General features: G+C 34.0%; 2 protein-coding genes across 4 annotated transcripts in view; both read left to right on the top strand.

The window, feature by feature from the left end:
* Positions 1-1,671: 1,671 nt before the first annotated feature.
* On the top strand, positions 1,672-19,782 carry LOC113396238 (ubiquitin-protein ligase E3B). The gene is made up of 19 exons (XM_026634112.2): positions 1,672-2,085; positions 2,880-3,119; positions 3,878-4,130; positions 4,592-4,780; positions 5,284-5,475; positions 5,878-6,203; positions 10,184-10,308; positions 10,969-11,140; positions 11,524-11,642; positions 11,760-11,932; positions 12,197-12,277; positions 12,458-12,656; positions 13,163-13,326; positions 13,969-14,115; positions 14,443-14,558; positions 14,757-14,886; positions 15,526-15,690; positions 16,295-16,406; positions 16,682-19,782. Exons 1-19 carry the CDS (start codon positions 1,925-1,927, stop codon positions 16,852-16,854), a joined length of 3,237 nt encoding a protein of 1,078 aa, XP_026489897.2. The 5' UTR covers positions 1,672-1,924; the 3' UTR covers positions 16,855-19,782.
* A 2,665-nt stretch (positions 19,783-22,447) lies between these two features.
* The window catches only part of LOC113396243 (serine/threonine-protein kinase NLK), a 118,459-nt gene continuing 113,227 nt past the window's right edge, over positions 22,448-27,679 (top strand). For 2 of the 3 annotated variants that reach the window (XM_026634116.2, XM_064215471.1), the window contains exon 1: positions 22,449-23,031. In XM_026634116.2, coding sequence (XP_026489901.2) covers positions 22,835-23,031 — 197 coding nt within the window. In that variant the 5' untranslated portion in view covers positions 22,449-22,834. Of the gene's footprint in view, positions 23,032-27,679 lie in introns of all 3 variants that reach the window. The other variant, XM_064215470.1, reaches the window with a different exon arrangement.

Genomic DNA, 27,679 nt, shown 5'->3' with positions numbered 1-27,679 from the left:
ATTTTAGACTCTTAGCTTCTGAGTTCAGTGCGTTCAATTGAAAAAAAAGTTGAAATGTAGAAATGAAAGATATCACAGACTCGTCTTAATGCCCCTGGGTTAAGACGGTTCTGATATAATTTTTTTTTGTATGTTACAGGGGGCAAACGAGCAGGAGGCTCACCTGATGGAAAGTGATTACCACCGCCCATGGACATCTGCAACACCAGGGCGGTTGCAGGTACGTTGCCGACCTTTAAGGAATAAGTACGCTCTTTTCTTGAAGGTTCCCAAGTCGTATCGGTTCGGAAAAACCGCCGGCGAAAGCTGGTTCCACAGCGTGGTTGTGCGAGGCAGAAAATTTCTTAAGAATCGCGCCGTTGTTGATTTTCGGATATCTAGGTGGTGCCGGTGAAATTTAGAATTTTGACGAGATTTCCGAAGGTCAAATTCAGCTGCCGGGATTAATCCAAACAATTCCTCGGAACATTCCCCGTGGAAAATTCGGTAGAAGATGCAGAGTGATCCAAAATCTCTACGCAGAGCCAAAGGATCGAGCAGATCAGAAAGGGCTTGATCGTCGATAATTCGAGCTGCTCTACGTTGGATACGGTTAAATGAAAGGAGCTGGTACTGGGGAGCACCCGCCCAGAGATGAGAGCAGTACTCCATGTGAGGCCGAATTTGCGCCTTGTATAGTCTTAGGCGATGGGCCGACGTGAAATATTGTCTTGCCTTGCTGAGCACACCAAGCTTTTTTGATGCCAATTTGGTTTTGCCTTCCAATTGACCGCGGAACTGAACGAGGCTCGAAATATCAACGCCAAGTATTCCGATACTAGCTGTGGCGGGTATCGGAATGTTCTCAAATCGTGGAGATACGACGAATGGTGTTTTTTTGGCGGTTAACGCGCAAACTTGTGTCTTTTTGGGGTTGAAATGGACTAGGTTTAGCCGGCCCACTAAAGCACCACATCGGCAACAGTCAGCAATAACGCTCGGATCATCCGGCGAGAAACAAACCTGCCCCCATGGGTAGGATGCAAAGAAAGACCGCATCCCATCCCAATCTGCTGACTTGTAATGCCGAAGTTAGTTTGATTTTTTTATAAACTCCTGATCTTCTGTTTTCTGATTAATTGTAGTATGAATTATTACATTTACATAGAACTCAATGGTGGTACTCATATAAATTCAAATTTCATATATTACTTATATATGGAATTGATGAAAGTACCCGTTTAATATTCTATTTTCTTTTGTTGTTATTAAAAATTAATCAATATTTGGATGAATAACGGTTTAAATAAACGGTGTAAAAGTGTGGTTTCCGTGATTGAAAATATCAATTTTAATAGTAGAATATTCAAAGAGAGAAAAATAAAAGAAAATATCAACTATTATTGTCTCAGTAATTGAATAACCGACATTTATTATGAATGTGTCATGCAACATATACAAAGAACACTTTTTCTTGAAAGTTTTTAAGAAACTTGTAACCCGTTAAGTATTCAAAAAAAATACATGAAATCAAAATAGTAAAATAATTAAAAACTAATTCGAATATTATTGATTTAAAAACTGTTAAAATAGTCAAATAGTTAAGACAGTCATATATTTTGTTAAGTTAAAATAAAAATAAGGCAGTTTATAAATAAATATTATGTGGCAACCCACATAACAATAGCTGTCAATTGTCAAACGGTCTTGATATTTTTCCTAGAGCGACAGAAAAAAATCAAAAATTAATGATAATCATCTTTACCAACGAAATGAAATAAACAAACCGTGTTTTTCAGCGTCAAATATACCGTTCCATAATAAAAATGATTCAGCTACAGCGATAATCGTGTTCTATCATGAATTTAGATGGCCCTTTATCTTGACAGCGATAAATCCAAAAGGAAAACAAAGCCATATTTTGTGTGCAATATAAAGTTATAAAATGTTTTCAAAATCTATTACCAGTAAAGATACGTTTTTAGAACAGACAAAAGCGGCCAGGGAAGAGCGGGCACTCGAAAAAAAGCGAGAACAATCTGCAATTAAAATACAGGCAATAGTTCGTGGTTGGCTCGCCAAACAGAAATTCATCAAACTTATTTTGTGAGTAATGTGACCAAAACAATCTGTATATAATTATTTCAGTCTTAAAATTTCAATTTATCTTATTAGAATCGATTAACGGTCTGATAGTCTTGGCATATCAAATTGACTATTGTGTAATTGTATATGTTCAAGATCTAATTAATGTCAGTGAGGGTTATCGAACTATACAATTGAATATCCTGTTCTTAGCATATAGTTTATCATTATTTCTTGAAACAATTACGAAGAATTTGTAAAATTATTACACTAAAAATTATAATAAGGTATGATTACTAAAGTATTTCATTAAACACATTTTTAATATTTATAATAAAATTAATAAAAACAAATGACTTTCATATATAAAATTTAATAATGAATAAGAACTGTTAAAAATAATCAAATTTGTTTAAATTTAGGTTTATCTGTTCTATAAATAAAGTAATTTATTTTCTTATCAAATACACAGATCATGTGTAATGGAAAAATATTATAATGATACTTCTTAAATTACCTTTATTATTTTCTTCAAAATAAGAATATCCTATATTGCATTCCAAGATATGAAGTAAATAAGTAAAAAAGTGCATAGTAAATTTCATAAATTTTTTTCAGTCTTCAACCTATCTTCAACATATAATAAGATTAATACTCGAAATGTGTGATACAATTTTTAGTTGAATGAATACATCACGCTAATTGGATTACTGAATGTTGGAGCTAATGGATTATTAATTTATTTGAAATAAAAAAATTGTATTAATTTTCAATATTGTTCTTTTTGTTAACACTCAAATTGTTTTTATTTTCAGAAATGATTTTGACCAACTCTTACCGGACTTGGTTAGTCACAGCTCTCAAGATGAACACCAGCAACCGGAACTAGTACAGGCACTGGACGTGTACAGGGTAGCATGCCGTCTCTTTCTCGTGTTTAAAAATCAGAGGGATAGGAAGAGGTTCGAGAAACTCTGCAAGTATATTGTACAGAGTCTCCATTCGGAATCTGTTAAAATATCTTACGTTGGCGTGTTTTTAAATAAGGAGTACAGGTATAGTTATTGATTATTTTAATACAACCAATCAGAACTTTAGAGACTGGCATCATATAAAATACTCCTAAAATCACATGTACTGTTCCATTTATGAAAATTTTCACATAGCAAAAAATTATATTGTTTGTTTTAAAACAATATGCTTAGTATTTTAATCACAAATTTGTTATTATTTGTGGATTTAAAACTTTTTTTGAGAATTATTATTTCAGTCAATCGGTCAGTTTTTTTAAGAATAAGACATTGTACAAATTATTTTGTTTAAGCATATTGCTATTACTTACTGGGAAACAACATGTAAGGATATTGGTTCAATCTAATTATTAGAAAATATTAGATTATTACAACACAAATATATTTTGAATAATATTACAAACATTTATTTAAATAAAGTGATGTTATTTATGCTATTTGTTTTCGGTTACTATAATTAAATAATTATCTTATATTATATATATACACTAAATATTTTAAGCTACAGGAAACAATCTTGAAGGTTCTGGATTCAAATACAAGGTTAAGCTAATAATAAGCAACTTGGTTTTTCTCTTAAGATTTTCTCAGTAACTGCCAGAAGTTTGGAAGTCGTTACTCTGTGCCCATGTAAACACTAAGCATTGATAATGTGTTTGTGTCCTCACTTGTCCCATGTAATATCTCCTTTTGCAGATGGCTATTCAACAATGAAAATGGCCGCACTAACCAAAATAGGTCAGCAGGAAACAAAGTTGCTAATTAGTGTTTGTTTTTTCCAGCTTACGATGGATATCTCATATAAAGGACTTATTATACAAATGTTGTCAATTTCTCGAAGAGTTGAAACCGGAATCTCCTATAGATATGCAGGGTATACTCATTCACCTCCATACGTTGCTAGCCTTCACAGCTACAAACACCTGGGCATTGACCAGACTCAAAAACTTTGAGAAGCTCAGAGGAGGGATGACGCAACTGTGTGCCAATGTCATGGGATCACTCTTCCATAGAGGATATTACTTAACATTAAAGGTAACAAATAGTTGCAAAATTGTATTGTATTTCTACATACACAAAATCTATTTTGATTTCGATATCGGCTTGGAGTTACTGTATTCTACTATAGGTCACCAGCAAGAACCAAGTAATTTATCTACAACTAATACAAAACAATATCCTACTTATCATCGCAAATACTCTGTGGTTCTTCAGAAATGATAATGTCCAAACTGTGTAATCCGATATAGAAAGGTATTTAAAGAAATATGCAAAACACCTCTTACTTCATACTTATATCCAGGCATGGAAGGATGTGTTGTGAATAAGCAGAACAATCACTGATCTATTTGCCTTTGAATTTTCATTAGACCAACATATTATCTGCTTATAGACTTGAGACTATTCACTGATAATGATAATAGTTAATAAATAAAAATCAACTGATATTATTTGCAGACTATGTAAGATACACTAATCAAATATTTGTTTTTCAGTCCCTCCTCCTCCGCGGTCTCTGTCGTGAGAAAGTGTGTTTGAAGAATATAGCACTAACAGCGATTGTGACGCTGGCCTTACGTCCTCTCGTGTCGGCTCAGTTCTCTGAGAAGCTGCTGACGATGTACATCATACAAATATTATCAGTGCCTACACTTGTCTTCCACATGCAACAGATATCGCCTGAGGTGAATTGACCCTAACTTTAATTTCAGATAGTTCACTCGTTTTTTTTGTTAAGTTGGTAACCCTGAGAAGTTTAAGTTAATCTTAGTATGACTATTAAAAAATGTTGCTAATTGTAGTATTCGACATTTGTATGGCAAAACATAGACCATTAGTCCATAGTCTAAATGACTACGAACTATTGCATTGTACAGTAGTTTAAGAGAATAGGGGTGAGAATTATTATAAAATCACAGATATCTCACTAACACGTGTGTCAACCAAAGCTAACGCAAGCGAAAAAAACGAGTTCCATTATTAGGCTTGATCCTATTTTATTCAACAAATAATTATAAACTGAGAGCACAAAGACGTACCAATCATCATACAATACACCACCACCTTATTAATGAATATTTCATAATAATAACATAGCACACGATGCATTGTCTTGTTCTTTTATAAGTCAAGTTATTGATAACAGAAAGAGACAAACTATTTACTTACAAAACACTTTCTTTTCTAGTCTATGGCAGCGTTCAGAACGCACTCGATGTTCGACAAATGCGTAGACTTTTTAAGTGCGGATCAAAACATGCGTATTGTATTTAATACGTTGGAAGGTAACTACGCTCTGTGCCTTCTCGCTAACCTGATACAGCTGGCCTATTCTGAGCGAGAACACGCACAACCTGGAACATACTACCCTACGTTTGTCGTAAGTAATTGCTGATGCCTTTTGGTCTTAAGTTATACTTAAATAAGCCTGTAAATGTCCCACTGATAGACAAATGCAGCTCCAATGCGTGTCGGTGGATACACATGTCACAGAATTTCATTTAAATTAGACACATGTATATTTCCTCACGACATTTACTTCATCGCTGAGCATGGAATGAATTACAAACACAAATTAAGCACATGAAAATTCGTAGTGCTTGCCTGGGTTTGAATCCGCAATCATCATTTAAGGTGCACATGTTCTATCCTCAGGGCCATATCGGCTCCCTGTATTCTTAGAAATATAATTTTATAAAGTAAACTATTAAAACCAAAGTTAGGAATGGAATGAGGAATTAAGAAAATATCAAATCAATAATATGACAATTTCATTTTGCAGCTTGTTGTGACTCGTTTCCTAGACAGCTGCCAACAGTATGTCGTATGCAAGAAAGGGAACCTCAGTAACTGGCATCCGGTCCTGGGCTGGTTTTCCCAGAGCTTCGACGCCTACCTTCCCCCGGCGATGGGGAATCTCAGGAGTCAGCTGTCTCTGTTGTGGGGAACACCCATGTTGAAAAAGCTTCTCGGTGTGCCGCTAAAGGAGATGCTGGATGCAGGGATCACTGGAGAGGAAGGTGCTGGACCGTCGCAGCCGTCGACACCAGTGCAGACTAGTAACCCAGCATCGTTCATCCGGAGAGCGATCGAAGCTAGAACCAATAGGTGAAGATAAGCTTTTCTAAAGAATAATAGCAATTCTCCATTTTGAGAAATTACTGTTAATACAAAAACAGCCCAATATAAATATAAACTGTTCCTGTATTCCGTAGTGATATACAAATACAACATTCGAAGTTGCTAACTTTGAGATTAAGAAATCTTTGTCTATATATATTTATTATGATTATGATATTTATTATTGTATTGTTATTTTACTTTTTCTCTCTTATGAGAGGAGTCGAGTTGAGATCGGAAAAGGATATTTAGGCGATGTTTGAACTAAGTTTTAAGGCTACTTTTTGTTTCTTTTTGGTTAATCTTCCGCGCTTGTTGAAAGCCTAAGTATTTACAAGTAGTTTCTTCTTCTTAAGGTTCAATAATATTTCCTGATTCTAAGATGTAGCTATTTGGGACGATTTTTCCATTTTTGACCGAAAATGTTTTACACTTATCTATTCCAAATTCCATGTGTATGTCGCTTGAGAAAGTTTGGGTGATGTCTGCAAGGTTATGTAGTGATTGTATTGTGTCACTGTATAACTTTATATCATCCATGTACATGAGGTGTGTGAGAGTGGTGTCTGTGTGGAGGGGTAATAATGTAGCTGAGATTGGATTTTTGGAGCATATTGGAGAGAGGGTTTAGCGCTAGACAAAACCACAGTGGGCTAAGGGCGTCGCCTTGAAAGATTCCTCGTCGTATTAAGATGTCAGGTGTTTCAGTATTAGCATGTCCCGTGATTTTAAGAGTTGCTTTCCAGTTTTGCATAGAGTTTTCAAGGAAATAAATAAGTTGTGGGTGAATTTTATAGTGTTGTAATACATAAAGAAGCCAGCTATGTGGTATGGAGTCAAAAGCTTTCCTGTAGTCTATATACATGGTATTAATATTTTTTTTCTTAGAAATAGCATGTTTCATTGTTACTGAGTCTATTACGAGCTGTTCTTTGTAACCTTGTCTACCTTTTCGGCATCCCTTTTGTTCGTCAGCAAGAATATTGTTAACGGCAATATGTTCGTGTAGGAGTTCAGTGATACATCCTGTAAGTATTTTGTAAATGGTTTGCAGGCAAGTAATTGATGTTTGTTTTTTTTAAGTTTTGCTGGATTTTGATGGTCAGTGTCTTTTGGTATCATGAAGGTAAGGCCCTGTGTCACGAAGTGCGGCATTATGTTTGGTGTTTGAATGAAATTGTTCATGTGTTTGTGTAGTAATGAATGGATTGATGTGAACTTTTTATACCAATAGTTGTGTATATGGTCGCTACCAGGTGATTTCCAGTTGTGCGCCTTATTGAGTACTCGCATGAACACTTCTACAGATATATGTTCAAAATTCATAGGTTCGATAGAATTAATTACTTCGTGACCTGTATCTAGCCACGCAGCGTCTGTATTGTGACATACTGGATCACTCCATATGCTAGACCAGAAAGTATGTCTTGGATTGGCTGGTGGTGGTGTTATGTCTTGTGTATTTGTACTAGTGTTGCGTTGTGCAGCAGATGACAAGATTCTATAAAACTTTTTCTCATTATTCGAGAACTGTGTGTTTTGTGATTTTCTAAGAGTGCAATTTAAATGTCTTTTCAGCCTACTAGATGCGGCATTTCGTTTTTGTTTGAGGGTGTCAAGAAAATGTTCGTTACTTGAATTAGGTTCTTCATGTTGAGAGTGTATTTTGTATTTATTTTATATCGCTTCTACTAGTAAGGTAAGTCTATTTGTCTTATTGCCGTTAATATGTTCTGTGAGTCTTCCGATGTCTCTTCTGAGATTCTGTATCTTTTTCTGTAACCTTTTCTGCCATGCGTGTACTCTTTTCTGGAGTTGGCAAGGTTGGCTGGTTATGTCCTTAATGTTAGTTCCATTGCAGGTAGCCGCTGTGTAGGCAGTATAGTAAATAAGAGTATGAGTGGTCACAAAACCTTATTCTACTGAAATATGTTGAGGCAGTATTTTGGTGTTAATGACATTAACAATTTGGGCTAGTTTTCTTGAGCTGTTTTGTTTTGGTATGTAGGGACGGCTAATTGGGTTGGTGTTTTGAAATTTTTCTAATGTATGTTGTATTGTTTTTTAATTTTTTCCACATCTAGATAATAAGTGGTTTGGTCCTGTTCAGCTATAGTAGAGGTTTCTAGTATTGGTTGTGTTTGTGGTGATATATGTGGGTGGTTGTTATTTTCTGCGGGTGCCGGATTTTGTGGTATAGTCAAGTGTTGTGAAGTATTTTCAAGATGGTTACGACGCAAACGAAGATTGTTTGATATTTCTTCACGGATTTCTTTAAGTTTTTGATCACTAATCATTTTGTTATTTGAAATAACTCGAAGCTGATCTGATATTCGCTGTTCACTTACTTCTGATAATTCCGTGTGTTCTGCGATTACCGCTTGATGAATGGGTTGATGGTAAGCTGATCTATTTTCTTCTAATTCTGTAATTTTGTAGTAGTTTCTAATAATGGTTTCATTATACTCAGTGGTCCATCTTCTTCTCTGCCTTATATCTTGTTGGTGGCTATTGTGTATGTGCATGCTTAAATTAGTTTGAATATTTTGTGTTCTATCTTGGTTGTTAGTTTGTTGTAGGCTCTCTGTTACTTCTTCTTTTATTTGTTCTAATATTTCTTGGGGAAGTAATTTATTTCTGACTATAGCTCGGCATTGGTCACCTAGTCTCTGTCTAGATTCCTGCATCTGAGAAAATTTTAGTGAAAATTCGTGGTGTAGATGAGCAAGGTATATTTTACTTGTGTTTAATTTTGTGGCAATGAGGTACGTGCGCCAGATGAATTTATTCATATCGTCTGACCATCTTTTACGCGCACGATTTGTACTTGTGGCGGGTGCAGGTTCAATGGCATGTGCCTCCTGCACAACATCCACAGACATAGGTGAAATTGTGTTTGATCTTGATGAAACCTGGTATAAAAGTGGAGATAAAGTAGGTGATTCATATAAGTTGAAGGGTGAAGGTGAAGCTGAAATTATTTCGTTAAGCATATCGGAGTCCTTTTCGTGTTCTGCTTGGGTCATATGATGGGGCGAGACGAAGTGGTATTTGTTTCGTTGCCCAAGGGGTTAGCTGTAGCTTCTACGTTGTGAGTCCGCCTGTTCAACTCACAGTGACCGGTAACATTTTTGTTGATGAGTGCCCGCCTGCTCCTCACCACCGATGGTTCGCATGCTATATCATCCAGCATCGGCTCCAGATGCGCCCCGGCGAACCCCGGGAAGCGGCCTTAAATTGTATTCTCTTTTACTCATCTCCATTTAGGTTTTGGGTTTGGGACCGTTAGTTGTGAAGGGCATAGCCAAGGTATTAGTGGCAAAAGGCATTAGTGTTAAATGTATGTATCTCCTGTTTCGTTTATTAACAGGGTATATATGGTTTAGTTCTTGATGACCATTCATCCCTTCCCTTAAGCCCCCCCACCACGGCAAGGTGGTCCCATGGGGGGGTGGGGTATTATTATTATTATTATTATCTGTGTATATCTATATATATTTATTAATATTACAACATTATTCCTCTTGACTACTCATATACACTTTACTTTTTCACGAATATATAATGATATTCATAATAGATTATTCAAGCTCTCGTACAACGACATAGTGTCAATTCAATGTCAAAGGTTGTTTATTTGTTTTTGGTCCTCTCGTGGTTGGAATAGAATATATATTGTTGTTTTGAGACTGAGTGCCGTTTTTGATTTGATCAAAACTTATTTCCATAATTCAGCTGTTACACGTTTTGCAGTCACTGGTGACAATGCCTTTAATGCGGGTAATTTAACCAAATAGAAAACATTTTTATGTAATTTTCAATGTCTCCAACTAAACCAATCTTTTAATTGACATTATTGGTCTCTAGTAACTGTTTTCTAATACAATTAAATTAATTTAAAAAAAAACCACGCGATTATGATTTAAATTAAATAATTATTGGTTTTTTTTTTCAATATACTTTTGCAGAGGTAACTCCAGCAAGAACTTCAGGAAGCTAGGATCACCTGACTGCACTAAAGTCGCTCTTATATGTTCGATGTATCACACAGCTCTACAGACAATGTCTCAAGTTAAACTGGACATATTAACTGGTAATATATTTATTAATATTACTCATTAGTATTTATAATTTGTGTACTAATATTCTAAATATGATAATCTCGTGTTTGGAACAAAATATTGTCGTTCAAACCAAAGAAATAATCTATTGATGATACTGTTACGATATTAAAACTCAATATGAATATATTCAATAAAGAAGAGTTCTGCTTTCACCAACAGTTCGGAAAAAATATGTATACATGAGAAGAACTGAGGCTATAAATATTCAGGGTATATATAAATAAATTCATCTATAATTCTTCTTTATGAAAAAAAAGACATGGCCGATTGATATTTTCATAGTGACATTATTTTTAAGACTACTAGTAGATGGCAAATTTAGTACCAAACTAACAATTACCAAGCAACTACCGATGGTAGTAACCCTTAACTTCCTTACCTTCCGTTTAAAAATATAATCTGTGGGAGTGATTTCATGAATAGGGACGGAAGTGTGTAACAGTCTGGGATGAGCACGCGATTTGATTTGACCAATGAGCGCGCCTGCTCAAGGCAACCGCCAAGCGGTACCGTTTTCTGATTGGTTAATGTTGCTTTTTACTAAAGTTATATGTCAGTTATTACAAATAACATGCGACTGCTGTCTGCTCGTTTTAATGCGTAACTCACTATAACATCTCTCCCTTCAGGGCTCTGCAATCAAGACGAAATCCTGTACTCTCTCTGGCAGTTCCTCTGTACGTTAGGACCTAACAGCGGATTGAAGGCTTTCCTGGATCTGTTAGCTCTGAACACGAAGGCGTCTGCGCCCGAGTTTCAAATGCTCGTCTTGTTCTCCGATTGTATGACGCACTACGTAACGTGAGTTAATTTAACGGCGTAAATTGTATTATAATTATCATAAATATTTTATTATTTTAAATAAACAATTTGTTATAAAAAGTTAATTATCATTTTAATACATTCAGTACATTAGTAAGGCAGACAGCTAAATGAGCCACGTTTTGGTATGTGGTCATCTTCAGACAAAGATACCGTTAATTTGCACTAATTATTATATATAAAATGTGGCGCTTGTCCTGTTACACACAATTAATAATATAAATTGCAACAATTTAAAACTTTAAACGAATAAAAAAATTAAATGTAAATTGTCTTCTAAATGAAGAAATGGAATCTATAAAAGTATTCTAAACCCGACTTCCCTAAGGATAATTTACTAAAAAAATTTTTTATTATTTCAGAATATTGGACGATATGGAAATGTATGAAAAGCAAGATCCTTTCAAATTGCAAGATTTCGTCAATATGTCACAATTTTTAAATATGTTCATATACAAATCTATCATAGGACAATTGTTCGGTGAGTGATATTGTATTATTTTTAATAAAACCTTTGTTGAGATTAAAATCCTTGATGTTATTCCGATGTATTCTCCGATCATGAAATGCGTTGTAATCAAAACCCGATTGCCCGCAGAGCTGAAGACGCTGGCGCACAACGCGGTGTTCTCGTCGCTGCACACGCTGCTGCTGGCGCTGTACCGCCGCGACTGCCGCCGCGCCTTCGCGCCGCAGCAGCACTGGCTCGTGCGCGACATCCGCGACTCGCAGTTCATGGCCGACCTCGAGAAGGGCAAGAAGCCGCAGCAGGTACCGCCCCGCACCTCCCCCGCACGCCCCCGCACCACCCCGCACTCCTAGCGGGACAGCCCGGTGCGGTGTTCGTGTGTTAACGCATACGTGTGTGTAATAGGCTTGTAATGTTATATTACAAGAGTAAAGTTATAATATGTTTAGAATGACACATTGTATCGATTGTCCAAATTTTTAAATGTAGTAATATTTTACTGTTTTAAATTAAACTTTCAAATTTTATGATGTAATTTTAAATTCCTACAATATTTCCGTTATCAGGTCCTCGTTCAAAAGACGCCTCACATGATCGCGCACGGTGAACGAGTCAGATTGTTTAGGCGAGCTGTAGCCGACGAGAAGGTAAATTATTAATATTCATATGATATTGCGTGAAAACAAGAGTAAGTCAGACGAGCAGGCGCAGAACTAAGTCGTAAACCATGGCTGTTCAGAGGGCGATATGATGATGTACTGGTACACAGTTGCACAGAATTGAATGTCAAAAATAATATCGCGTCAATCAAACCCGTTGCGCCGCAGGTGGTGCTGGGGCTGACGGAGCGCGCGTGCGGCGGCCGCTCGACGCTGGTGACGGTGCGGCGCACGCGCCTGGTGGAGGACGGCTACCGGCAGCTGGCGGCGCTGCCCAGCCGCGCGCTGCGGGGCGTCGTGCGCGTGCGCTTCATCAACGAGCAGGGCCTCGACGAGGCCGGCATCGACCAGGACGGCGTCTTCAAGGGTACGATGCGTTCTCGGTGCCCCTCCCGTGCCTCGGAAAGCTTGGGTCGGATCTGCATTTTTGCACTATAATATGTCCGGGGTAGTTGGCTAGTCTTCCAAGATATTGGTCGCCGTAACCTAATCGGCCGGACGACATCATCATCATCTTCATCGTCAGTGTACTGTAATGTAGTACTAATATTTTAACAACAACTACATCGAGATGGTATAAAATACAAATCCAAAAAACCAAAGTGCCAATCGTAATTGATCCATGTATTTGCTGCCCCGCTCGCACCGCTTGCGGCTTTTGATGTTATTAGAAACATCCATGACACTTATTACTTTGTGTTAAAGTTATGATTACAAGTACTTTAGAACAAAATAACTTTTCCTTTCGGTAAAGTACGCAGAATATAAATCAACAAAACAACGAACAATCCTATCTTGTGAATTGAATTAAAATTTTTGTCACTGGTAACTTGTATAAAACTATTTTAATTTTATAGGAACATTTGTTCGCAGAATTTCTCGAGGAGACGATAAAGCGTGTTTTCGATCCGTCTCTGAACCTTTTCCGGGTGACAAGTGAGGAGCGATTGTATCCATCGCCGACGTCGTGTCTACAAGAAAATCACCTTCAACTATTTGAATTTATCGGACGTATGCTTGGAAAGGCTGTTTATGAGGTACTTTTTACATATCCGATTCCAATTTTAGAATTATCTTTTTCGCTCTGTTATATTATACAATATATTTTAATGTATAATACAACACTATTTCACCTACTTATTTAACAACTTTGCCGACATTGAAAACGCCATTTTTCGCGAATTCATAATGTCAATTCAATGGCAAAATTGTTAATGTTGCTTTACTCCTCTAGTGGTTGCAATAGACTATAATAATAGACAATTTACATTTATTATCTGTGCCAATTGCTGTTGGACTTAGGACATTTTGTACTTCATGAGTTTCTTGTAGAATCTACCATTCAAATTGGTGATATGACGATTCAAAATGTTATTATAATTACAAATTGTGTTTTATTTATAAAATAAATATCTAAATATAAGTATTTTTATTAGCAATTTGTTTATTGAAAATTATTAAACTTTGGTTTTTAACGAAACATTTATATATTAGTATAATTATTTTTTTTTTTCTTATATATTATCCCTAAAAATACCTATATATAATATAATATATAATTTCAGGACTTAGTATAATTTGACGTTTACGCCAACTTCACATAATTATGTAATAAAGATGTGGGTTGGCACGGACGGTATTATTAATGAATATTATTAACAACATGAATTTACCCACAGGGTATAGTAGTGGACGTGCCGTTCGCTTCGTTCTTCCTAAGTCAAGTGTTAGGCCAGACACAACAAGCGCTCTACAGCTGGATCGACGAGCTGCCGTCCCTCGACCGAGATCTGTACCGCAGTCTCACCTATATTAAACATTTCCAGGTGATTATAACATATTAGCTTAAATCTTTAATTTAAAAAAAAAATTAAAGTGTTTTGTTTGTAACTTTTATTTAACGATTTTGTAAGTGTGGGCAAAATCTTTGTCAAATATCGGTATTAATTTAAAACCAGTTCACCGATCGATTGAGATGACCTTGTGCACCCTTTTTGTACTGGCTACGGCACAATCTGCACAATTATACATGTAGTATAGTTATAATTTATATAGCTACATATTATTTAGTATAGTAAATATCGTTATTTATATAAATTTATTTAAATATAATAATACGTTTATTTTTAATAGTTTTGTATTTGAATTTTCAGGGGGATATCTCAAGTCTAGAACTAACGTTTTCGGTTGACGAAGAAAGATTGGGAGAAATTGTCACACATGAGCTCGTACCCGGAGGAAAAGCTATACCCGTCACTAATGAAAACAAGTGAATCATTTTACTTATGAAACTTTGTAGCGTAATATTACACACAATAAATTGATTATGAATATTTAAAAGTAGAATATATAAAGTTCTACACATGTGGCGTGATCAACTTTTTTTTTAATTTAATTTGACAGGAATCACAGATTTATCATTATACAGCCAAATTTTTTACATTTTGTCAATTTTTTTTTTTTGCAGAATTAATTACATACATCTAATGGCACATTTCCGTATGCATACTCAAATTAAAGACCAGACGAATGCCTTTATTAAAGGATTTAGGACGATTATAAATCCAGAGTGGCTCTCCCTGTTTTCCACACCTGAGGTAATTATAAATGAAGGTAAATATTGAACTTTATTAATGTCACTCCATGCATGTCGATTATTGTAAAGGTGATTAAAACAGATTTACTCGGTGGTAGAGTTTTTGACCGTATGGGTAGTAGGTACCATACACTCGTCATATATTTTACCGACAAACAGCAATATATTTTATCATCAGGTCCCATTTGCCAGTCTGCCTACATATGATATAATAAAATAAGAAAGGATTAAAAACTAAACAATACAAATTTCTCGATAAGACCGTAGCAAATATGATAATTTAATTTATTCAATACAATGTGTCAAATTTATCATAGAAAAAACACGTAGTAGGTATTAACTTGAATTTCTTTTTTTTTATACTCAGTAGAAATTCTTTCTCTTTCAAAAATACAATTTCTATGCTCGATCTACATAAAAATTGTTTCCTTAATATTTTATAAAACCTATAACCTTCACATAAACCATGGAGTAGAATTTAAAATAAACGTCACAAATACCAACATATGGTAGAAACGGAGAACAATTTTTATCTTTCAATCGGCTCAGCTCGAGGCTAGGGCTCAGGCGTGGGTATGGGTAGCGCGTGTGCGCGTGTGTGCGTGTGTGTGTGTAACGTGTACGTAACGCGGCGGCGCAGCTGCAGCGGCTGATCAGCGGCGACAACGTGCCGCTGGACCTGCGCGACCTGCGGCGCCACACGCAGTACTACGGCGGCTTCCACGACTCGCACCGCGTGGTGTGCTGGCTGTGGGACGTGCTGCAGCGCGACTTCAGTGAGCACGAGCGCGCCATGTTCCTCAAGGTACGCACGGCTTGCTACGCGTACGCAAAGTAGGGAAAATCGGATGAACTCGGGGGATATTTTTCACATGGAGTAATCAGGGAAAAGTCAAGTAAATTAAGAAAATATTTTTCAATATGAGATTATAATTGAGAATTGTCATTTCTGGTACACAAATTTTCCCGAACATAAAAGTGTTCTTAATTGAACCCTAATATACCTGGAATATTTATATAATCTGTGTGAAAAAACTCGAAAAAGTCGTAGAATTTTTAAGTCGGTAATACGTAACAACTGTGACACTGCATCGTCTGCACCACACTACACTACACTACACTACACTACACTACATAATACACTACAACTCACGACATAATACACTACAACTCACGACATATTAAGTGCACGATTGATCGAGTACGTTGGCACGATAAAGACGGTACGCATCAGACAGCTAGCCATACAGCTAACAGTGGTACGCCGACGTGACGTAATTTTTATGACGTAACACAACACAACATATTTTCAATTAATTATTATTTATAATATTTTTATTTTATTACACTATATTTATGCAAAGTAAAATAAATATTTCTAACGAAATATATTTTTGATTATTTTATAGTTCGTCACATCATGCTCGAAACCACCGGTTCTTGGATTTGCACATTTGAAGCCTCCTTTTTCAATCCGCTGCGTAGAAGTCGGTGACGACGAAGACACGGGTGACACTATAGGTGAGACCAGTAATTCTCCAACTCTCTTTACGCCGAACGTTCACCAGACGCAAGCCAGACGGGTTCAAAACTTAGTTTTTCTGTCAAAAAATTTACAGAAGTAAACAAAGTAGTTGGCAGTGCTTAATCCTGGGAATTGGATCGTGGATTTCGTTAATGCGAACTCGCTTCGGATTTGCACAATTATATTATATACCTGCTATCTATTACGAACCGCAATAGCCGACATCGGTTAGCAGCCAAGCAAGACATTAATTATTTTTCTTTCATTACAGGCAGCGTAATACGCGGTTTCTTTACAATAAGAAAGAAGGATCCATTAAATCGGCTGCCTACTTCGTCAACGTGTTTCAATCTACTTAAACTACCAAATTATCAGAAAAGGAGCACGCTTCGAGATAAACTTCGATACGCTGTTAACAGTAACACTGGTTTTGAACTCTCATAGTGTATACGCAAATGTTTGTATATTCTTCCTTTAATAATCGTGTTTAGTGCACCCTTAGAAAAAATATATTTTAAATTATTTTTCTTAAACACTCTTTAAAACGTTTCTTATTACAACTTAAATCGACTGTTTGGTTTCAAAACCTATTACAAATATTTTTTTAGGTATAACAACGAATAAAGATTTTTTTATATAATATATATATTTACTACAATATCAATAAATATTTAAATGATATGTCTTTTTACACATATAATATAGTTACTTCCTTTATTTATGACCTATGAATGAGGCCAAAATGGTTTGTTACTAGGTTTTGAAATTGAACAGAATTTATGTGCAATATTTTTTTAAATAAAGTGATCAACTTTTAAGCACGTAAATCAGACGAAAAATATAAAGAAAATTAAAAATAAAATTAAACCCGTTAATTTTTATAACGCATTAATAGCAGTGTATGAAACCATTACCATGGAAAATAGTTTTTGATCTCTTAATCTAGAAATACGTACAAATTATTGTTAATGTTTATACACTTTACAATGTCATGCTGTGTTATACGAATTATGTACCAAAAATTAATATAGGCTTTTCATTTGCAAGAAAAATATAACAAGACTCATTAAAGTATCACAAGATCTCATTATATAGTAAACCGTGTGACTATGAAATCATTGTTTCATGTTCATATCATGGATTTAAATAATTACATTCAAAGAAAAATCCATGCGTAATTGAAAACTATTGCGAATATTCTGGCCAGTGACTATGGTTGTTTTCAAATTTCGAATGTGTGACTTCGCATTTACCTATGTGCACTGGCAATATTTCCATTTAAATGTGTTACCGAACTACTTCATTTGCTTCTTTCCTTTTTGTAATTGCATCGTTAATAATTCGAAATTCAAAACCATGATTGACCTCAGTTACTCTTTTGTTTCTTTACAAGCAATTATTTCTAATTGAAACTTCAAAATATTCAATGAATTAAATTGTTGTAGAATGTATTTAATTATGATTTAAAATATAAATTTTCATTATTTATTACATAATTAATATTAAAGGCCAGTATTTAACCGAAGAAAAGAATAATAAACTATGTGACGTTATGATAAATGGCTATTTAAAAGAAATATGAGTCGAAATAAACCTCTTAAATATTTTCTCATCGTAGAGGTTTAAGGAAACGAATTTTTTAAAAAAGGATTCAGTCCTGTCCAAAAAGTAGGTGTACATAGACAATAACACTAAATTAATGTAATAAATTCGTAGTGATGTCTGTACATTAATAGTTTGGAACATATTTTAAAGTTTTACTACAACGGAAACAATTTCAATATTTTGGGAATTGTTATATACCACTTTAGTTTGAATACAAAATAAATTATGTATTTTGGATGTGAACCTAAACTTGCATACTTAAGACTATTTAAATAAAAAAAAAAAAATGTTAAAAATCTTACACAGTAATAATAACGTTTCACCGTTTATGTTTTACTGTTATATAATAAAAGTTCATTAAAGTTTTCGAAATATCTGTAAATAATATCACATAGTTTTTTTAATGGACTTAAGTGAAAGGAGATAATTTTAGAATTATAATCGTATACAAAATATAGAACGTATGGAATGTGATTATTTTTAAATACAAAAGGGTTTAAATTTTTAATTTTTATTGCATAAAAAGAGCATTCATCTTGTAAATAATGTATTTTTAAAGTCATTCTTATCTCTTGCACCATATTATGGAATTGATTGTGTTTTCGGCGTTTAATGTATAAAACCTTTAGTTAATACTATAATTAAAATATTATTGTAATGCACTTATAAATAACTTTAACCCATTATATTGTAACCCACAGATAAGCAATCCAAATCTTCCAACCAATTAGGAAATAGGCATATATCTACAATTATTTCTTTATTTATCTTTATGAAAATGTTATTCATATAATAATACTAGAACAGCAGTTTCTTTTTTAAATGTTGTCTTTAAAAAACTGTAAATGTAAACATAAAACAAAACTGTAGCGTTAGATACAAGTTTTTATTTTTATTTTTAGATGGCAAATGACCTATCTGATGGGTCGTGGTAACCATTGCCCATAGACACTGGCTTTGTTTTAAAATATAACCGCTCCTTGCACCATGAATTTTGCACTTACTATGGAATCTTAAACATGTGACTTTCGTGTCCTTAATTACGCTAAGATAGCACAATAACAAAAATGTATGTCGGTTTGGTGGGAGAATAGATAGTCTGTGAGAACCATTCAAACGGGCTCGCATAAACCAGCGAACAGTACCAACGGTACAAGTACGGTAACAACAACACTACAACCATCTGTTTGTTTATCTGGGTATCCACTTGTACAGCTGAACATTAAAGAGTATATATACTCTGGATAATAAATATTCTAAAAAGAATATTTACAAATTACCTCCATGCCCAAGTGAACGACTAACGGATGTTCAGACTTCAATAAGAAATTTATTATTTACATTATAATACAACAATAAATAACGATATCAACTCTTGCTAATTACAGCCGTACAGATAATAAATTCATAGCAAATATTGTCTTAAAAAAAGATTCTGACGTCTAATCTGATCTTGCAATAAATTACACTCGTTTGAATTTTAGAAATGTTTATATATAATAATAAATATCTACGTTTTGTTATTATTTTCGTGCAATTTTTTTCGAGCCCTAATGTAATCTTCTATATTTTGTATTAAATAAAATTGTTGAGCTAAAAATAATATAGTATTTTGTAGTTGTGTGTAGATTTTCACTGGTAATTTAAGTATTTACTAATATTATTCTATACATCTATTTAGATCATTGTAAGAAATATTTTGTACTAGCCACGTAAATATGTTGTATAACACAATGTGATTCTCTGTGATAAAATAATTGATATTTATATACGGAAGTTTCATTTTAAGTTAATTCCCTAACGATGTAACTAACCAATAAAACGTAATATATATATAAATAGAGTTTGAAATGAATGCTGATAATTATTTAATTTTATTAAAAATAAACTGTCGATAAGCAAATTTGATTATCTCGAGAACTTTTTGTTGGTTGGTTTTTCGTATTCAAAAACCATTAACGTCAGGAGTTTTTTTCTTAAACTATACTGTTTATTATCGTATGTAAAAAAATATTAATATTAGTAGTGAGCGAAACATTATTAGAAATTTAAACTTATCGGATTACGTTTTCTTATAAACGTCGATTTAGATATATTTTTTTAATCAACAATAACTTTGTGGCTTATTCAAAGTATCCCAATGTCTTTCTCTACAATTTATAGTATTTTCCGTTTGTAAAATAATTCATAATATTATTTAACGTAATTTTACTATTTCCTATAGGTAGAACACATACCTATAAGCAAAACCAAGCTTTATAAGGTACTTGGAAAGTCGTCACAAAATCGTTTTATCGGATAAAGTTGCCGATCAAAGTGGAAAAAAAATAATTCTAAGGTGAATTACTTTTTACAAAGTAAATACTACGCGACTATGGAATTCAAAATTGATTTGAATTCGAAATAAAGACGGGGCAGCGTAAGGCGTGGCGTAAGTTTATCTAGTAGTATTGTATTACTTACGGTACCTACGAATATTAGATACGGTGTTGGTATGTTTTTGGGGATTGACCAAAACTTCACAGGCCCAGCACATTAGTTGACATAGAAAAGGTACATTGGGAAAAGTGATAGTCATACTTTTAGCGATAATCTAACAAATTATTTTATTGTACCTACCTATTTAAAATAGTACAATGAGTCTATATGTACCACCAAATAACACATGTTGTTAAAATATCAAATATAAGTAATTTTTTAAGGTCACAGTCATGGTTAGCTTGATGCTCGAGCGTTATCAGCCTTTAAATCCGTTGAGCCCATATCATGAGTACCAAATATATGTAGTATATGCAGATGACATTGTGTTATGGAATAACGGATGAAACTTAAACAAGTGCAGAAAACATTATAAAGCAATGCAAAGGAGTCTTTAATCTCTGTTTGCATTGGTATCTAAAATGAATTCAGTTTACTAAGTCATAACAACTATGTAACCTGTGCAAATATAGTGCAGGTTTTGCTATTTACCATTTTAACGAAGACAAATGATATGACTTTATCTTTACAACAGTTAAAATTCTTGAATTCTTGAAATATTATTTACTCACAATGTACCTAAATATCATTTAAATTTAAACCATTGGCTATTTCTCTATTAGACTAAAGACTAACGAAGAATCCCTATTTCCTGTCTATGCTGACAAAAAAGCTTCAAAAGTTTACACCACAGGACACAGATACAACGCAAAAAGTTCATACAATTCTATACATTACGACGATTAAATTCTAAAAAAAAATTAAGACAGTAGACTTAACTAGACACTAAATGAGAAAATATAGCTAATAAATAATATAATATCAATTTTTATTAAATATTTCCTAAGCTAATAATTGAGAGTTCATGGTTGGTTATAAACTAGTTAGGACAAAAAATTTAAATTTTTAATCGTAATTTGAAATAAATACCTTATTTTTTATTATATACGTATGGAGGTACATATCAATATATATTCTTGCTATTACTTGAATTTTCTCGCTTTCACTGCGCAATTTGGAATGCTATACCATTCTTTTTAGAAAAAATATATTATTTTATGTTGGAATATAGACTTATATCGATAGTGACGCGACACTGACACGATATAAGGACGCTATTCGGGAGAAGTAGCTATTCCATGACGAATATACCATAATATTTTTTTAATTTTTATTACTAGATGTTGTTTCCGTGTAAAATGTAAAATATGTACGTAAAACTTACTTTTCTATTAAAAATAAAAGTCTGTAGTATATATACATAGTAAGGTCATAATCTTTGTATCTAGGTAGGTAGGTACTAAACTAGAAAAGGTAAGCCTTTCAAAACTATTATAAATATAAGTATTTAGCTGTAGGTACTAACATAAAAGGACCAGTGATTTATTTTAATATAAAATTATGACATAAGCTAGGTAGGTATTATGAACCTTATATATACCCAATATATATTTACAGATAATGTTGAAAGTGGATCGAAATAGGTCATTTTGATTTGCAATAAACTATATACAGTCTAGGTAACTGTTATGACTTATGACTTTAGAATAAAGATGACATTAATATCTAGTTTAAAATGTAGATAATTACACAGACAAAAAAAAGTTACATTATGATAAATTATTATGATATATTATTAAAGAAAAAGGTTTCATATGAATATAAAAAAGTATAATAATATTGTTATAATAAGTAATTTTAAAGTTAAATTTGTAAAAAATACCTAGAGTATAAAACATACAAAAATTGTCACAATACAAGAAAATCTTGTAGTCTCGTTGAAGTAAAATATAATTATAATAAAATAGAATTCGGGTTAGCGCAGATTTTGCCCATTTTCTGTATTGAGTGAGTCGACCGAAGCAAGCCAAGCCAAAGCCAACATCAAGCTAAGCAGCTGTTCATTGCGTCGCCGCCATTGTTGTTTTTTGTCTCGCTCTCATACTGCTTCCTCCCCCTTCCAAAGCAGGCCAGTCGCGCTCGATTTCCGTACCGTGTGGACGATTGTGTGTGGAGTTAAAATAATTATTATTTATCACGGTCTCATCCTTTGTCCTGAAACATTTAAAACTGGAATCAAAACTTATCTCCGTGCTATCGATAACTGCAAAATAACCCGTTAACGTGTAAATAATCGGTGAAATTGACAGGTGTCCCGTTCATCCGTGTAAAGTGCGTTGAGTGATTCCCGCATAGTCGTTCGAGCATGAATAATAAAGAAGAAACCGGTGATAGCGTCGCGTGTCAACCGGGAGCGGTCTGGTGATCGAGGCACAGTGTCGAGGCCGAGAGGTTGACCGTGTGATGAGTCTGCGGTGACGGCGAGCCGCGGAGCGGTTGGATGGCGGCTGTAAGCGGCCCCGCGCGGCACTCTCGCGTCTCCATGAGTGTGTCCATGTCCCTGATGCAGGGCGGTACGCAGAGCGCGCCGCAGGGCGCCATCCTGGCGGCGGCGGCGCCCTACTATCAGACGCCGGCCATACCGACCGACGTACAGCCCGACCGCCCCATAGGCTACGGCGCCTTTGGTGTCGTATGGTGAGTCATTTTATGTGCCTATACAAATTTACCTCGTGTCATTTTTACTGCCCTTAAGCTGTTTTATATTAGAAAAAAGTCCCATAATGTTATACTAAAAATATTGACCTAACAGTCTTGTTTTAATCTGTTAGTAAACACAACTTCCTCTTAGTAACAACTATTTTGCTAGACTTCTCTATTTATATTTTTAATATTATAATTGATATAAGTCATAAAAACATCTAATATAAATATTTATCAAACATAAATAGTTGTTTATTCCTGAGTTAATACTAATTGTTTTCATTTATATTAGTAATTCAAAGTATTAATAAGGCTCTAGATAATATTGTTACTGTTGCAATATTTTTTGTAATTGTTTTGATTTAACAATAACAATGTTATGGAAATTAAAGTTATCCATTTAAATTACACACCCCTATGTCCGACAAGCCTAAAAATAATAATTAATAATTCCTTTCAAATGTGATGTAATTGTTTAAGAAGTAAGGGTCATATTATGTATGTATGTGAAAACTTGTGACCCACAGGAATAACATAAGCTATTGTTGTTTTATTACAATGCCCAGAACTATGGACGGCAGTATTAACACACACAATTACTTTTAAGTAATGCACCTATCGAAATAAACTTAACTTCTTTGGGAACACTTACTAAGTTATACGGCCTACACATTATTACAGTTTACAATGTTTCTTTTATTTAAATTTTTAATGAATCACATCAAAAGTAAAAATTATTCTCTAAGACTAATACATAAATAAAAAAAAAAAAACAATATTAAAAAATTATATATTAAAAAAAACTTCCATCATAATAATTCCATTTTTAAAAGATTAATTTAATAAGTAAAAAAGTAACACAGATTAAAATTCACAATTATTAATTTAAATTCTTACATAAATATACATATATAGTTACTACTTTTATTGTTTAGGTCCTTATACTTATATTAATTTTGTTATGAAATGGTTAAAACATGTCCAATATATTATTATTTGTAATTTATTCAAAATTGGTGGTTACAAATTAAAAAAACGTAAAAGTTGTAAATAAAAATGTAAACTAAATATTTTTCATAAATATGGTCATTTTTTAATTTTAATGGTTTTATGTCAGTTTTCATTTCATTTAATTGGTAATATTCATGCATTTATTGAACATTCTTCCTTTAGAAAGTCAGATTTCGAAAAAAAACATTATAACCTCGATTAATAATCTGCTTAAATAATTCTTGTTTATTGTAAAGTTTCTGTACACATACGATATTTTTACTACACTTCAATCCAGCGTTAAAACGCGAGAGAAAGCCCCCTTGAAACAGTTTCAAACTTTTATGCAGTTTTTAATGGTCATCGTAATGTTTTATTGCGAAGACGTTTCCAATTTCGAATTTATTTCAGTGAACTATAACAAAGTTAGCGCGCGAAATAAGTTTACATTTTACAACATGTGCGTCGAGTTAGGAACTTCAGTGTTCCTAATCGGCACTAACTAGTGCCCTCTGTAAACACGTGGCGTTTTGATTTACTCGTCGAAGTGTATTCGATTCACCGTGTAAGACATAAGAGCGGTTTTCAATATTCATGTTTTCTGCAATCGAATGCACATTGCGTCCTCCGACAGCGACCCGACTTTGGCCGATTCTGCGCTTTATTGCTCCACATTTGTCTCGTTTTTGATTCGCCGGAGCTGCTTTCCGTTGTCGAAATGGTTGCAACGCCTGTTTATAACTTACAATAACGACCTACGATACATGACGTTAAGGTTGCTTTCGTGATATTGGAATCTAGCTACGTGTAGTGCATCGTACGGCACCGCGAGGGTTGTTAGGTATGGGTGGATGCTTTGTGTCGACTCGTCCTGCGTAGGTAGGGCCCTTACGGCGCTAGGCGCGTCGATTGTGTGTGAACGACCGCAACGAGGGGAGGTACGCTTGATTATTCCGAGATCGCGTCGATCAGGTCGAGGGCCCTAAAAACCCGACCCTGAGTCTGCGCTCGGAGAAAGAAGGAGTTCTACACTCGTTCGATGAATGCAAATAAGGACTCGTTTTAAATTAACATTTAAACTTATTTAAGACATTCCGGAGATTTTTTTTATTCTAAGCCGGTCTTTTTTGCCTTTGTACTAGAGTTAGAGATAACTACTGAGTTTATTGTTTCCAATTGAGCGCCTTACTATTAGTATCTCCGTTGTTTTAGATTATCGTTGTGAGATGCTCACGAATGACAAGATAATCATAACGTTCTTGAAGTGATGTACTAGTTGGGCTTTCGTGAACACCGACATAGAAAGTTAGATTGTATATGTCTAATTTTTTTATATTCGTGTTTACGAATAATAACTAATATTTGTTATATTCATATTGAAAAATATTATTTTTCTTTATGATAATACTATATACATATGACACAATTCTTGAAACTGTGCTATTCCAGACTGTAATCTATTTCTGTGCCAGGTTTTATTCATATCTGTTCAGCTGTTCTTTCGTGATTGAGTATTTAAATAAATTTAAATATTTAAGAAGTAAAATTTAAATAAATCTAGTCGTATTCGTTTTGTATTAACTTTATACGATGAATTTGTAAGTCTTCTTATAAATAGGTTTATAATCAAGTATATATACTAGTTATAGTCTAGGTTTAGATCGTCCAATAAATTAATTACCGCGGGTATGCGAGCTGATTGATCGGGAGCGGTCCGAACCGCGCCCGGGTCGCGCCCGTCTCCGCCCTGCCGTATCTAATTGCGACTCCAAAACTCGATCCATCCCTCTACCTCTGACAAAACGTTTCTGTCTTAGCAAAATTTGGGTAATTCCAATAAAGCTTCATGAGTTTTGTTGAAATCAATTCAATGGAATTTCGAAAGATACAATGGTTTGTCTAAATTCCTCCAATCATTGGTTGAAGAATTTTTTTAAGCGTTTCAAAATTGCACAAAAAAATGCATGCCTCGATGTAGTGATATAAATCACGTGGTCGGTGATCTTATGTTAGAAATATAAAGGATATTTTTTTTTAAACGTTATAAGATCATAAAAACTCGTTTCTGTTCGTGTGCCAATGACCCACTGTTCTGCAAAAGTTCATATTACGCCAGTTCGTTATACCTGCTTATCTACCTGAGATTTCTTTGACTTCGATATGCATATACCTGAGCATACCGTCAGAACAATACGCGTCTCCGATTGAACCTTGAGATTGTTCTGGGAATAATGTCGATGGGGTTGTAAAGCAGTTTTATCAAAGGTTTACGCGAAGTTAACTTCATTTCCATTGTTAAGATCTTGAGAACTAATTCAATGGTAGTATTCATAATATTTGGTTTGTTTTAACTTGTACTATAAGGCATTGTTGCGAAATATATACTTCCATGTAATAAAACTGTACTCGATTTTTGTTCTATTATTTATACAACAGATTTTATAATATAATACTTAAAAATATTTCTGTCTGTAATTTCAAAGAGACGCGGTGACGCTAGTTTGAAGGTGTGGATTTCCATGAAACTGCATTCATGGCATATAATATTTTAGTACCATATATATTATTCTAGTATCTATAAATGTAAAATCCGAGACCGAAACGGCAAGAGAAGCAGAACTTTTGTATAGAGCCATATAATACATACAGTCTGATCGCATAGAAAATTCAACCATTATTAAACAAATACGTCACCTTGATGTCGTTGCTGATTCAAAACGAGAAATGTATTGAAAGTTATATGATATAATACGTTTTGCGCGTTCTTATATCGTACGTGAAATAAGATTATTTTGTTTGTTTAAATTGGAACCCGATTACAATCTCATCTAATACATAGACATAGTATACACATATATATAGCCATTAAGGAGGTGTACAGTAATATACATACGCACCGAAGAATTATATATATAAAGATAAATTAGTTCTTTAATTTAATCCATTATTATAATCATCGTCGTGCTTGACTCTCCGAAAATTTCCGTAATAAACGACTTCAGAAGCTCGTCAGCGGCTGAGTCAATGATGTCGTGTGTATGTTATATTTTATTTTCAATATTAATGATATAGACTCTATAAATCTTCCGGCGTATTCCAGCTGTGCTGCCTTTAAATGCATTTTTTTAATTTTGCTTTTTTGATATATTTTATTATGTACCTATATTCATTCAATTGGATGTAACATTGTAAACCTTTTTATATTTTAAGTTTTCATTGTTTGTACATGTTTATATCAATTCCTCGCATAAGAACTGATTTTAGTTAGTTAGAAGAACGAGGGCTACTGTTACAGGTTTTTCTATAATGTACTAGGAGATTGTCAATTTTGTACATTAGAATGTAAGTAATTAATGAATAAGCTTATTATTATTATTAAATCTTAATCAGGATAAACGTGATACTCAATATTACAACGTTTCTTGTCATTGAGAAATTATGTGAGAAATTCTAAGAAATATTGTTTTATTTCGATGCTTTAGACCAAGTCCTTTCATTAGTAATATGAAGCAAATTGTTATTCAGTTTCTCATTTAGTCGCGGTAAGTTAATATTTTCTCTTAGTAATTTCGATGGAAATCCTTTGTACAGTTGTTGACACTTGCGTGAAGGTTTTTGTCATAGTATCATAAACGCACAATATGTAGCACGC

This window comes from Vanessa tameamea, chromosome 8 (genome assembly GCF_037043105.1).
Source record: "Vanessa tameamea isolate UH-Manoa-2023 chromosome 8, ilVanTame1 primary haplotype, whole genome shotgun sequence".
Classification (NCBI taxonomy): Eukaryota; Metazoa; Arthropoda; class Insecta; order Lepidoptera; family Nymphalidae; genus Vanessa; species Vanessa tameamea.
The sequence above is the reverse complement of the archived record's forward strand: the minus strand, read 5'-3'. Positions and strand labels throughout refer to the sequence as shown.